This window comes from Dama dama, chromosome 18 (genome assembly GCF_033118175.1).
Source record: "Dama dama isolate Ldn47 chromosome 18, ASM3311817v1, whole genome shotgun sequence".
In the NCBI taxonomy this organism is placed as follows: domain Eukaryota; kingdom Metazoa; phylum Chordata; class Mammalia; order Artiodactyla; family Cervidae; genus Dama; species Dama dama.
Window position 1 is genome coordinate 73373666 of NC_083698.1, and position 14447 is coordinate 73388112.

The 14447-nt window shown below is 42.5% G+C and overlaps 1 protein-coding gene and 1 non-coding gene across 2 annotated transcripts; one reads left to right on the forward strand and one right to left on the reverse strand.

Annotated features, from left to right (window-relative positions):
- Nucleotides 1-8677: 8677 nt before the first annotated feature.
- LOC133072844 (large ribosomal subunit protein uL23-like) lies at nt 8678-9220 on the forward strand. The gene has a single exon (XM_061166379.1). It carries the CDS (start codon nt 8706-8708, stop codon nt 9180-9182), a length of 477 nt encoding a protein of 158 aa, XP_061022362.1. The 5' UTR covers nt 8678-8705; the 3' UTR covers nt 9183-9220.
- Nucleotides 9221-13457: 4237 nt separating this feature from the next.
- Nucleotides 13458-13529, reverse strand: TRNAG-UCC (transfer RNA glycine (anticodon UCC)). Its single transcript has one exon. It is a non-coding gene; the product is annotated as a tRNA-Gly (tRNA).
- Between the last annotated feature and the right edge of the window lie 918 nt (nt 13530-14447).

Consider the following 14447-nt stretch of genomic DNA (forward strand, 5'->3'; position numbering starts at 1 on the left):
AGTGTCCCTAGAAACCTCTGGACCCAGAGCACAAACCAATTCAATGCATTTCCTGTTTCAGCTAATTCTCTCCCCCATCTGTTGAGGATCAGTGACTCAGCATTTGGGGAATTAGTTGGTCTCGGGACTTTGGTCTGTAGGGGCAGTTTCTCCTGGAGGCAATGCCAATTAAGTTGAATTTGTGCCAGGAGGTGCCCCTGCCAGATGTCATCCTCTTTCCCCCAGAAAAAAGCCTTGGGGTGTCCTGGCTGTCAGTGGGGCTGGGGGCTGCTTCTCATTGGTTTGCCACAGGTGGAAAAGGAAGTGATCCTTCTGGGCAGGAAAAGGTGCCTCTGCCCAGCCTCCCATGGTGTGCCAGGCACCTCGCTGGGCAGACTCAACCTCACTGAACCTCAGAACCTCTTCAGAGCTTGAGCAACTGTCCACGAGTCCATCCACAAGGCCACTGAGAAGCAGCGAGATTAACATGGCACGGCTGAGCTGGAGAGCGTGGGCACATCGAAGGTCTTCAACCCTAAGGCACCTGAGCTGGGCCAGCCTGAGCTCCAGGGAAGGAGCTCGCTTTTCTTGGCCTCTTCTGGGGTCTCAGCTGTAAGTGCAGGTAAAAAGTACCCCCTCTGAGTGTCTGTGTGTGTGGGATGTGCCAAGGAGGCCAGGCAGCCTGGGAGGCCTCCCTGCACCACTGTGTCTGGCTCTGTGTTGGCCCCTGGGTCCCATGGGGTGGCTCTGCCCACAGCACTCTGAAATTTAAATGAACACCTAGATCAAAGGCTTCTTGGAAGGCAGGTTTTATCCAACAGGCTTGGGGCAGGGTCAGAGATTCTGTATTTCTAACAACCTGCCTCCTGAGGGAGGCTGATGCTGTGGGATCCCAGACCAGCCCTTAAGAGGCAAGCTTTAATGCCCACACACCCATCCCATTTTACAGATTGGAAAACTGAGGTTCAGAGAGAATAAGTAGGCAGCCTAGGGCTGCCCAGTAAAGTGGCAGAGTAGGAGGGTGCTCAGATCGGTGGGCTCTACTCTGGAACCCAAGGCTCAGCCCTGCCCTATCCCTTCTCTGAGTCTGACCTTGATCTGTGAGGTGCAGTGATGAAGTCTGTAACTTTTCAACCTAAGTATATTCCATGGAATGTTTATGACATACTAAAAAATTATTAGCTACTTCTTTTAAATTTAAATCTCACTGGTCAGGACTTCCCTGGGGGTCCAGCCATTAAGACTCCGTGCTTCCAATGCAGGGATGCAGGGGGCTTGTGTTCTATCCCTGGTCAGGGAACTAAGATCCCACATGCTATGTAGCCTGGTCAAAGGAAAAAAAAAAAAATCTCCCTGGGTGTCTTCCTCCATATTTACTAAATTTGACAGCCCTGGAATGTGAAACCTTTCTGGCCTGGACGTGGCCTCCTCCAGGAAGACTTTCTGACTTCCGGCCTGGGCTGGGCATTTTTTTTCTCAGTATGTCTCTAATACTACCCTTGACCTCATTAGGCTTGTCTCTGGCCCCTTGTCTCCACCCTGGCCTGGGAGCTCTTGGAGGTAGGCACCATGTTGAGTTGTCAGTGGGTTCCTGGGCTCAGGAACTGGGACTCACAGGTGTTGATAAAAACCTTTCCCCTGAGAGTGTCCCTGGTCCCTTGGGGGTCATTCATTTTCATAACCCTCTCTCCTCTCCAAATGAGGCTCTTGAGCACTATTTCCCTTTAAAAGTGAAAGGAAGGATGTGCCAAGCAGGCTGGATTCTGCTCCCTAACCCAAAGGGCTGGACACGCCCTTCGAGTCACCTCTGTGACTCAAGGTGGAGACTGGACTGTGGGCCTGGGCCATCCTTTGTGTGGACCTGCAGGCGTTCCCTGCCTCAGCAGTGGGCTGGGGGAGCAGGCTCCCAAGATGCTGATGGCTTCCCTGCAGGGGATGGGGACAAAGGACCAGACAGCCTTGAGTTTTCTGGCTTCCACACCAGTGCATCCGGACTGCGACTGAGTTCCAGGGAAAGACAATCTCATACGTTCACTGAAATGCATAGATTGGACTCTTATATGTGCAATATCTTCCAGGAACCGGGAACTCAGCTTCCAAGAGCAAAACACACACATACGGCAACAGAGAGGCCAAATGGTGTGATGGCTGGAGCATGGCAAGCCTGCATGGGCCAGGGATCATGGGCAAAGTCTCCACCGTGATGGAGAATTCCACGTGAGCTGTGAAGGACAGGCAGGTTTGGGGAGGACTTGGAGGGGGTTTTGCGGATCACAGCTGAGCTGGGGGAAAGGGACCCACAGCACATTTGCAGAGCAGTGAGCAGGTTAGCTGGCTTAGCAAAGGCTGCATAGGGCCGTGGTTCTCAACTGGGGTGATTTGCCCCAGCGGGGCCTCTGGCAAGGAGTGGAGACCCTTTAAATCATCACATGTGGGAGTGGTGGATGCTCCTGGCATCTAGGGGGTTGAAGCTAGGGATGCTGCTAAATCCTACAGTGCCCAGGGCAGCTCCCACATTGAAGAGTTATCAGGGTGGAAACATCAATGGAGTCCTGCAAGCAACAATAGGGGAGGGCATGCTGAGAACCAGGTGGGAGAGAGCGGGGGCTTCCAGGCATGTTATTCAGGAGTGCATATAGCTGCGGTAAGAGAAACTCCACAATAGGGATGTGAATGAACAGGGGTCCAAATAACTGGATGACTGCGGACTTGGAGCAACGTCACTGCAGTACCATTAGGGATCCAGATTCTTCCATCTTCCTGCCCTGCCATCTTTTTTTGTAAGTTGTAGTAAAGGATACATAACATAAACTTGATCATCTTAATCATTTTAAGTGTATGATCCACATTGCTGAAAGGTGAAGTATATGAAGTAAATTCACATTGTTGTGGATTCATTACTATCCATCTCCAGAACTTTTTCACCCCCCCAAACTGAAACTCAAGAGGCAGGTCAGGTGGTCTGGTATTCCCATCTCTTTCAGAATTTTCCACAGTTTACTGTGATCCACACAGTCAAAGGCTTTGGCATAGTCAATAAAGCAGAAATAGATGTTTTTCTGGAACTCACCCTGCTTATTTAACTTACATGCAGAGTACATCATGAGGAACGCTGGGCTGGAGGAAGCACAAGCTGGCATCAAGATTGCCAGGAGAAATATCAATAACCTCAGCTATGCAGATGACACCACCCTTATGGCAGAAAGTGAAGAAGAACTAAAGAGCCTCTTGATGATAGTGAAAGAGGAGAGTGAAAAAGTTGGCTTAAAGCTCAACATCCAGAAAACTAAGATCATGGCATCCGGTCCCATCACTTCATGGCAAATAGATGTGGAAACAGTGGAAACAGTGGCTGACTTTATTTTGGGGGGGCTCCAAAATCACTGCAGACGGTGATTGCAGCCATGAAATTAAAAGACGCTTACTCCTTGGAAGGAAAGTTATGACCAACCTAGACAGCATATTAAAAAGCATAGACATTACTTTATCAATAAAGGTCCATCTAGTCAAGGCTATACTTTTTCCAGTAGTTATGTATGGATGTGAAAGTTAGACTATAAAGAAAGCTGAACGCCGAAGAATTGATGCTTTTGAACTGTGGTGTTGGAGAAGACTCTTGAGAGCCCCTTGGACTGCAAGGAGATCCAACCAGTCCATCCTAAAGGAGATCAGTCCTGGGTGTTCACTGGAAGGACTGATGTTGAAGCTGAAACTCCAATACTTTGGCTACCTGATGTGAAGAGCTGACTCATTTGAGAAGACCCTGATACTGGGAAAGATTGAGGGCAGGAGGAGAAGGGGACGACAGAGAATGAGATGGTTGGATGGCATCACCGAAACAATGGACATGGGTTTGGGTGGACTCCGGGAGTTGGTGATGGACAGGGAGGCCTGGTGTGCTGCGGTTCATGGGGTTGCAAGGAGTCGGACACGACTGAGCGACTGAACTGAACTGAACTGAAACTGAAACGCTATACCCATTAAATGATATATTCCAACCCACTCTAGGAGCCCCTGGCAACCACCATTCTATTTTTTGTCTCTAGGAGTTTGACCACTCTAGGGTCCTCATATATGTGGAATCATACAGTACTTGTCCTTTTGTGTCTGGCTTATTTTATTTAGCTTAATATCTTTGAGTTTCACCCATGTAGTAGCATGTATCAGAATTTCATTCCTTTTTTGTGGCTGAATAACATTCCAAGCCTGTATATGCCACACTTTATCCATTCATCTGTTGATGGACGCTTGGGCTGTTTCCACCTTTGGGCTGTTGTGAATAGTGCAGCAATGAACATTGGTGTACAACTACTCCTGCTTTTCTTTCTGAGTTGATTTTTTTGTAATGACACATTTTGCTTCTCTTCTTGTTTTCTCTTGTTTATAGTGTATAGCTGTGTTTTTTGGTAGATACCATGGACATTACATATAAATCCTAAAATACAACTATCTAATATGAATTGATGATAACAATGTCAAAGCATACAAAACTCTATTCCTATACAACTTCATCTTCACTTTATATTACTGATGTCACAAATAGCATCTTCTTACAGTGTTTGACCAATAAAATCAAATTATAATTTTCATGAATTTGTCTTTCAAATCATGTAGCAAATTAAAAAGTATAGTTACAAACCAAAGTTGCAATAATACTGGCATTTATATTTGCATATATATATATATCACTTTACCAGAGACCTATATTTCTTTAAGTATCTTTGAGTTCTGTCCTGTGTCCTTTCATTTCAACCTGAAGAACTCCCTTTAGTATTTCACGTAGGGCAGATCTAGTGGTAATGAACTCTCTCAGCTTTTGTTTACTTAAGAATTTCTTAATTTTTTCCTTATTATTGAAGGATAAGTATGATACATATAGTATTATTAATGTTACTTTCTTTCAGGACTTTAAACAAGTAATAAAATAAATAAATAAACAAGTAACAGTTATTGCCTCTGGCTTCCAAAGTTTCTGAAGAGAAATCACTTTATAATCTTATTGAAGCAAATTTATACATGATGCGTCACTTCTCTCTTGCTGCTTTTAAGGTTATCTCTTTGTCTTTGGCCTTTGACAGTTGATTATAATGTGCCCTGGTGTGGGTCTCTTTGTGTTTATTCTACTTGAAGTAATGATTTATATCTTTCAGAAAATCTGGGAAGTTTTTGGCCATTATTTCTTGAAATAATCTTTCTTCCCTTTTCTGTCTCTACTCTCTTTCTTGGACTCCCGTAATGTATGTATTGCTTTGCTTGATAGTGTCCTAAAGTTCATAGTCTCTTCATTTTTGTTTCATGCTTCTTTATTTCTGCTCTATATTCAAGTTCACTGATTATTTCTTCTGCTTACTCACATCTGCTGTTGAACCCTTCTAATGGATTTTTCATTTCAGTTATTATACTTTGAGCTCCAGAATTTCCTTTTGGTTTCTTTTAAGATTTTCTCTTTGTTGATACTCTAATTTTGTTAATACATTTTTCCCTAATTTCCTTTAGTTCTTTGTACCTTCACCTGCCCCGCCCCAACCATTGCCTTCTTGAGTATATTTTTTTTAAGAAATGAAATATTTAAAAATATTTAATTATTTGGCTGCACTGGATCTGAGTTGCAGGATGCAGGATCTTTGATCTTTGTTGCAGCATGAAAAATGTTTAGTTGCACCATTTGAACTCTTAGTTATGTGAGACCTAGTTTCTTGACCAGAGATCGAACCCAGGCTCCCTGCCTTGGGAGCACGGAATTTTAACTACAGGTTCACCAGGGAATTCCCCAAAATAGACTTTAAATAAAAAGGTTTACAAAAGACAAGGAAGAACCTTGTATATTAATAAAAGATTCAATACAAGAAAAATAATTGTATATAAACATTTATGCACCTGATGGCAGGCCATCAAAATCTATGAAGCAAAACTTGACAGAATTGCAGTGAGAAACAGAAAGTTCTACAATAATAGCAGGAGAGTTCAATATCTCACTCTCAATAGTAAGGAAACAGAGGACTTGAACAACACATGAAACCAACCAGATCTAACAGACAAATACAGCACACTCTGCCCAACAATAACAAAATACACGTTCTTTAAAATACACAGTCTTTTCAAATAGAATGGAATTAGGTCACAAAGTCTCAACATTTGAAAACATAGATATGATGTGATGTATATCCTCTGATTAACACTGGATGAATTAGAAATAAATAATAGAAGGAAAACTGGAAAATTTGTAAACTTGTGGAAACTATACATTAATTTTTAAACTCTTAAACAATCAATCATCCAAAAAACAAATCACAAGAGAAATTAGAAAATAATTAGAGATGAATGAAATGAAAACACAATATGCTAAAACCCATGTGATGCAGCGAAAGTGGTGTTAAGAAGGTATTTACAGTTGTAAACACTAACATTAAAAAACAAGAAAGATAAAAAAAAAAAAAAAGAAAGAGTGTAAATTGATAGTCTAACTTTACAACATAAAGAATTAAAGAACGAGGAACAAACTAAACCCAAAGCTAGCAGGAGGGAGGAAATAATGAAGATTAGAGCAGAGATAAATGAAATGAAGAAAAGAAAAACTGTATAGAAAATGAATGAAATCAGAAATTGGTTCTTTAAAAACATCAACAAAATTGACAAACCTTAGTTAGAATCAAGAAAAGGAAGAGGGAAGACTCCAAATATAAAATTTTAAAAATGGAAGTGGGGACATTACTACAAATTCTACAGAAATAAAGTATTATATGAGAGTACAGTGAACAATTGCATGCCAACGAATTAGATAAATATAAAATGAACAAATTCCTAGAAACACAAAATTTACCAAGAATAAATTATAAAGAAACAGATAATCTGAATAGACCTAAAACTAGTAAGCAGATTGAAGCAGAAAAAAATATCTCCCAACAAAGAAAAGTTCTAGACCTGACAGCTTCACTGGTGAATTCTACCAGACATTTTAAGAATGAACACTAATAATCCTCAAATTCTTCCAAAAAATCAAAGAGGAAGGAACACTTTCTAACTCATTCTATGAGAACAGCATTGCCCTGACACCAAAGCCAGACAAAGGTACAAGATAAAACTATAGAACAATATCCCTCATGAAAACTGATGCAAAAATCATCAACAAAATATGAGCAAACAGAATTCAGCAGCATGTCAAAAAAAAACTATACAGCATGACCAAGTGAGAGTTATTTGCTAGATGAAAGAATGTTTCATCATAGTAAAATCAATCAACTTAATATCCCACATCAACAAAATAAAGGGAAATAAACCCACTGTATCATCTCAATTGATGCAGAAAAGAATTTCACACAATCCAATATGTTTTCATGATTTAAAAAGAAAACACTTAGTAAATGAGGACTAGAGGAATACTTCATCACAATAAAGGTCATATATGGAAAAACCCACAGCCAACAATGTACTCAGTGATGAAAGACTGAAAGCTTTTTCTCTAAGATCAGAAACATGGCAAGGATACCCACTGTAACTGCTCCTTTTCAACTTAGTTCTGGCAGTTCTAGTCAAAGTAACTAGCCAAGAAAAAGAAAGAAAAGGCATCCAAATTGGAAAGGAAGAAGTAAAATGATCACTGTTTGCAGATAATATGATCTTATATGTAGAAAACCCTAAAGATTCCACAAAAATAATTGTTAGAACTTAATAATGAATTCAGTAAAGTTGCAGTATACAAAGTCACCCCATAACCTCCACACATGACACAATTCTATACACACAATTTAGAAAACAATCCCATCTACAACGGCATCAAAAAGAATGCAATACCAAGGAATTACCTTCCTTAGTAAAAAGGAGGTGAAAGACTCATACCCTGAAAACAACCAGACGTCGCTGAAAGAAATTGAAGATGATGTAAATAAATTGAAAAACTTCCAGTGTTCATGGACTGGAAGACAATATTGTTAAGATGTCGATACTATCCAGAGCAATGTATAGATCCAGTGCAATTTGTATCAAAAGTCCAATGATAGCTTTCACAGAAAGAGAGAAATACACCCTGAAATTTATATGGGATCCTCAGTAGCTAAAACAATTTTGACAAAGAACAAAAAGCACTCCCACTTCCTGATTTGAAGAATTATCACAAAACTATGTAAGCAAAACAGCATAATACTGGCATAAAGCCAGAGAAGAGAAGAGAATAGAAAGCTCAGAAATAAACACCTGCATGTATGGTCAAATGATTTTTTGATAAGAATACCAAGACCAGTCAATGGGGGAATGGAGAGTCTTTTCAACACATGCTGGGAAAATTAGATATCCTCTTACAAAAGAAAGATGTCAGATTGATACTAATACCATATACGCAAGAGACCAAAGACCTAAACTTAAGAGCTGAAATGACAAAACTCTTAGAATAAAATATAGGACAAAGTTTTTTATAACATTGGATTTGGCAATGATTCCTTGGGTGTGACACCAGCAGCACACTTAGCAAAAGGAAAAGTAAACAAATTTGACTTCATGACAATTAACTTTTTGCATCAAAAGTCACTGTCAACATAGTAAAAATACAACCCACAGAATGGGAGAAAACATTTGCAAATGATATATCTGACAAAAGATTAATATGCAGAATATAGAAAGAGCTCTTAAAACAACATCAAAAAGCAAAACTCTGTTGGTGGGAATGCAAGCTAGTACAGCCACTATGGAGAACAGTGTGGAGAGTCCTTAAAAAACTGGAAATAGGCCTTTTCATGAAGATGGCGCCGAAGGCGAAGAAGGAAGCCCCTGCCCCTCCTAAAGCTGAAGCCAAAGCAAAGGCTTTGAAGGCCAAGAAAGCAGTGTTGAAAGGTGTCCACAGCCACAAGAAAAAGAAGATCCGGACGTCACCCACCTTCCGACGGCCCAAAACACTGCGGCTCAGGAGGCAGCCCGAATATCCTCGGAAGAGCGCCCCCAGGAGAAACAAACTTGACCACTATGCCATCATCAAATTCCCCCTCACCACCGAGTCAGCCATGAAGAAAATAGAAGACAACAACACACTGGTATTCGTTGTGGATGTCAAGGCCAACAAGCACCAAATTAAACAGGCTGTGAAGAAGCTCTATGATATTGATGTGGCTAAGGTCAATACTCTGATCAGGCCTGATGGAGAGAAGAAGGCATATGTTCGACTGGCTCCTGACTATGATGCTTTGGATGTTGCCAACAAAATTGGGATCATCTAAACTGAGTCCAGCTGGCTAATCCCAAATATAAAAGTTTTCACTATGTAAAAAAAAAAAAAAACTGGAAATAGAACTGCCATATGACCCAGCAATCCCACTCCGGGGCATACACATCGAGGAAACTAGATTTGAAAGAGACACGTGCACCCCAATGTTCATCGCAGCACTGTTTATAATTGCCAGGACATGGAAGCAACCTAGATGCCCATCAACAGATGAATGGATAAGGAAGCTATGGTACATATACACAATGGAATATTACTCAGCCATTAAAAAGAATTCATTTGAATCAGTTCTAATGAGATGGATGAAACTGGAGCCCATTATACAGAGTGAAGTAAGCCAGAAAGATAAAGACCAATACAGTATACTAACGCATATATACGGAATTTAAAAAGATGGTAACGATAACCCAATATGCAAAACAGAAAAAGAGACACAGATGTACAGAAGAGACTTTTGGACTCTGTGGGAGAAGGTGAGGGTGGGGTGTTCTGAGAGAACAGCATGGAAACAAGTATATTATCAAGGGTGAAACAGATCACCAGCCCAGGTTGGATGCATGAGACAAGTGCTCAGGGCTGGTACACTGGGAAGACCCAGAGGGATGAGATGGGGAGGGAGGCAGGAGGGGCAATCAGGATGGGGAACACAAGTAAATCCATGGCTGATTCATGTCAATGTATGGCAAAAACCACTACAATACTATAAAGTAATTAGCCTCCAACTAATAAAAATAAATGAAAAAAAAAGCAAAACAAAAAAACAACCTATTTAAAAAATTGGTGAAGGACTTGAATAGACATTTCTCCCAAGAAAATATATGAATGGCTAATTAGCATATGAAAAGATGCTCATTAGGGAATTGAAAATCAAAACTACAATGGGATACTACTTCACACCCATTAGGATGGGTACTATCAAAAAACCAGAAAATCACAGGTGTTGGTAAAGAAATGGAGAAATTAGAACACTTGTACACTGCTGGTAGTAACATAAAATGGTATTAGCTGCTGTGGAAAAAGCTATGGTGGTTCCTCAAAAAATTAAAAATAGAACTGCCATATGGTCCCATAATTCCACGCCTAGGTATCTTCTCCAAAGAACTGAAGCAGAGTCTGGAAGAGATATTGTACATCTGTGTTCATAGTAGCATTATTCACAATAGTCCAAAAGTGGAAGCAAGTGTCCTTTGGATGGATGGATAGATAAGCTAAATATGGGTTTATATATACAATGACTGTTATTTAGTCTTAAGAAAGAAGGAAATTTTGCAATATGTTATAAGATGGATGGGGAGAAGGCAATGGCAACCCACTCCATTACTCCTGCCTGGAAAATCCCATGGACAGAGGAGCCTGGTAGGCTGTAGTTCATGGGGTCGCGAAGAGTCGAACATGACTGAGTGACTTCACTTTCACTTTTCACTTTCATGAATTGGAGAAGGAAATGGCAACCCACTCCAGTGTTCTTGCCTGGAGAGTCCCAGGGACGGGGGAGCCTGGTGGGCTGCCGTCTATGGGGTCGCACAGAGTCGGACACGACAGCAGCTACTTAGCAGCAGCAGCAGCAGCAGCATAAGATGGACAAATCTTGAGGACATTACGTTAAGTAAAATAGACCAGTAACAAAAAGACAAATACTGTATTCTACTTATATAAGGTAGTTAGAGTAGTCAAATTTATAAAGACAGAAAGAATGGTGGTTGCCAGAGGCTGGGAGGAGGGGAAGATTGGGTGCCAATGTTTCATGATATCAAAGTTCAGTTTTACAGGGTGAAATGAGTCAAGAGGATAAATGATGTTGATGGTAGCACTTATTTATATTTAATGTATTTAATACCTCTGAACTGTACACTTAAAAATGGTTAGATGGTAAATTTTGTTACGTGTATTTTATGAACATAAAGTATACACACTACTTGGCCATGAAAAAGAAGGAAATCATGCCATTTGCAGCAACATGGATGCAACTAGGGATTATCATACTAAGTGAAGTCAGAAAGACAAATATCATATGATATCACTTAAATGTGGAATCTAAAATAATGGCCACAAATGAACCTATGTACAAAATAGAAATAGATTCACAGAAGTAGAGAACAGACTTGTGGTTGCCAAGGGGGAGAGGGAGAGGGATGGACTGGGAGTTTGGGGTTAATAGATGCAAACTATGACATTTAGAATGGATAAACAACAAGGTTCTAATGTATAGCACAGGGAACTATATCTAATCTTCTGTGATAAGCCATAATGGAAAAGGATATATATACATGTGTATAACTGAGTCACTTTGCTATACAGCAGAGATTGTCACAACATTGCAAATCAACTATACTTCAGTAAGAAAAATGTATGCACAAAGAGCTGCGGTTTTCAGCGATTTGGATTTGGGGAGAGGGAAGGATGAATCGGTGGAGCACACCAAGGGGATTTTTAGGCCAAGACACTATTCTGTGTAATATTATGATGGTGGATACATGTCATTATACATTTGTCAAATCCCATAGAAGGTGCAACACCAAGAGGGAACTCGAATGTGAACTATGGACTTCAGTGAATAATAATATGTCAATATTAGCTCATTGATCGCAACAAATGTGCCATACATTAATGCCGGATGTTGATAATAGATGAAACTTTTGAAGGGATAAAGGGGCATCTGGGAAGTGTATACCTTCTGCTCAGTTAAAAACATTGTTTTTTAATTAAAAGATTTACAAGGCTGTGTTTGCTCGGTTTTTCTGTAAACATAAGACTGCTCAAAAATTAATTTTTTTTAAAGAAGTCTTCACTTTGGGCAGAAGAGGATCATGGGACCACCGCTGGTTGCAAAGGAGGCTGGGAGAGCAGGAAAGAACATCTTTCACCTGGACTGTAAAGACAGTCCTTCACCAAATAGAATCAGGATCTGATGGCAAAGGTGAAAGCTCCACCAGGTGACCAGGCTTGAAATATTAACCTGCAGGCTAGTTACCCCACAGGAGCCAGAAATTACGAGAGGCTGTTTATATCCCTGCTGGTCAGAGCATAGCACACATACCTAACCAGGTGCCACGGCCTGGACCAGTGACCAGCAGAACATCACGGTCATACCCTGACCTCTCAACCCAGACTGCAGACTCCCTGCAGGCTCCTGGGGTGCACAGCGGCCAGTCAGGGAGGGGAGCTGAGTCTGCCGGGCACCCCTGACCACAGGAGGGCCCTCCTCGCCACCTGTGCTTAGGGATGGCGTTCAGTTCCAGTTCTCTCTCTGCTACTGCTCGGACATATTCAATCCCCTTAGTAATAAAGGAAGATTGAAGATGAGGCATCTTTTTACAGTTATTAAATTTGTAAATCTTGATAACAGATCAAATACACCGTGAAGATAAGGCTAGTGATTTGGCATTTTTTATTTTTGCTGATGTCAGTGAGAAGAGTCACAGCCCTTGGAAAATTCATGGGTGTCTACCATCACCAGACACCAACCAGAACCAATCAGTACCTATCAGTAATTATCAAGATTATTATTCAATATATCCTAGATTAGATTAGCCCAAGGAGAGAGCTGATAAACTGTGTTGTAAACCTGGTACTCTTTCACACTCCAATTTCATCTCTAGAATCCTGGATTAAGGAAGGTAAACATGAAATAGAGGAAACAGGGTTAGGTAAGAAGATAGTAACCAAAAACTTGTTTATGGGAAGCAGCCTGACCTCTGGCACCAGGAAAGCAGACGATCCATCACTTTGTGGGGCACAACCCAGTGACACATGTGCTAGTCAGAGAGTAAAGGAAGCGCTGAGTCTGTGTTAAAAGTCAGGAGATAAAGTGGGATTCAGGAGTGCACAGAAACTGTGATCACAACTGAAGTCTGTGCCCCAGGGCGTGACCTCAGAGGCCCCACATGCACAGGGAGCCAGGTGGTGAGTCTGTGGCTGAGCGTTTGCCTCTGTAACTCAGAATTGGGTGGTACTGCTCCCATCCTGTGTGTGTCTCAGAGAAGACCACAGACACCATACATCTGGGCTCCGTCTCTATGGGCCTCCCCTGGGAACAAACTAGATTAAAGGGGTGTGCCTGGGGGCTCCACACACGGCAGGGGGTGCCTGAGACTGAATCTGCAGGGAGCATCCTCAACCAGCAACCAAAGAAAATGATGGACCAGCCCACACCCTCTGGGGCAGGCTCCCCACCATTTCCTGGCGGATCTCTGTGGGCATACAGATGCCCACATGGGAGCCTACTCTTTTTTTTTTTTTTGACTGTAAAGCACAGCATGTGGGATCTTAGTTCCCTGACTAGGGATTGAACCTATGGCCCTGCAATGGACGTGCAGAGTCTTAACCACTGGACCACCAGGGAAGTCTCAAGAGCCCACTCTTCAATGCACCCTGGTCGATTCTTTCCATGTCCTGGCTCATCCCTGTTACCGGGTACTGCCCTCTGGGATCACCCTCCAAATCAACTATTCACACTGGAATCCCTGTCTCAGCATCTGCTTCTCCGGGAAGACATCTAGGAAAGAGAACAGAGCCCATAACTGTGGGCTGGAATGCTCAGCATCTGCCGGTCAGGGTGTGTGGGGGCAGGGCTAGGGAGATGCAGGAGGGCGGTCACTGCATACAGGCAGGCCCTGGTCCACTGACTCTCCTCCCCACTGTGGCTGATTCCAGGTTTAGGGATCTGTCTGCTCCTGCCCCGGCATCCCCCCTTGGCATCTCGTTCCCTTCCTCTTGGCTTCTGTTCCCCTGTATGTGTTGGGTAGCTCCCTCTGAGTCAGGCCAGGGTCCATGAAACAAACACAAGACCAGGGAGATAGCAGGTTCCTTCCTGCAACTGCCTCTGGCAGGTGGCCATAGGGGAGATAGTCTCCATAGGCTGCCCTTATCAGCTTAGCCTTGGCATGGGGGCCAAGGTCTGGCCCATTCTGGTGATAGGGAGCCCAAAGAAAGCTTCAGAGATCCCTATCTAGAGGGAGCAGGGGTGAGTGCAGAGTACCTGGGCCCATGGGGGGCGGGGCTGCTCGCCTGGGTTTCCCAGCAACGCTCAGCCCCCTCCACGGTAGGTGGGGACAGACCCAGGCAAGGGACATAAGGGAGGGGGCCAGGGCTGAAGAGCAAGGCTGTGGCTCTCAGCCCTGGGTCTCTGTGCACTGTCAGATGCCAGCGAACTGGGCCGTCCCCTCTACCCGGAGGAGGAAACTATTGTCCCTGCGTCACTCTACCCCTCACTGCCCCCTCTGTTATTGGATTGTTAATATTAATTAACAACAGTTGCTAA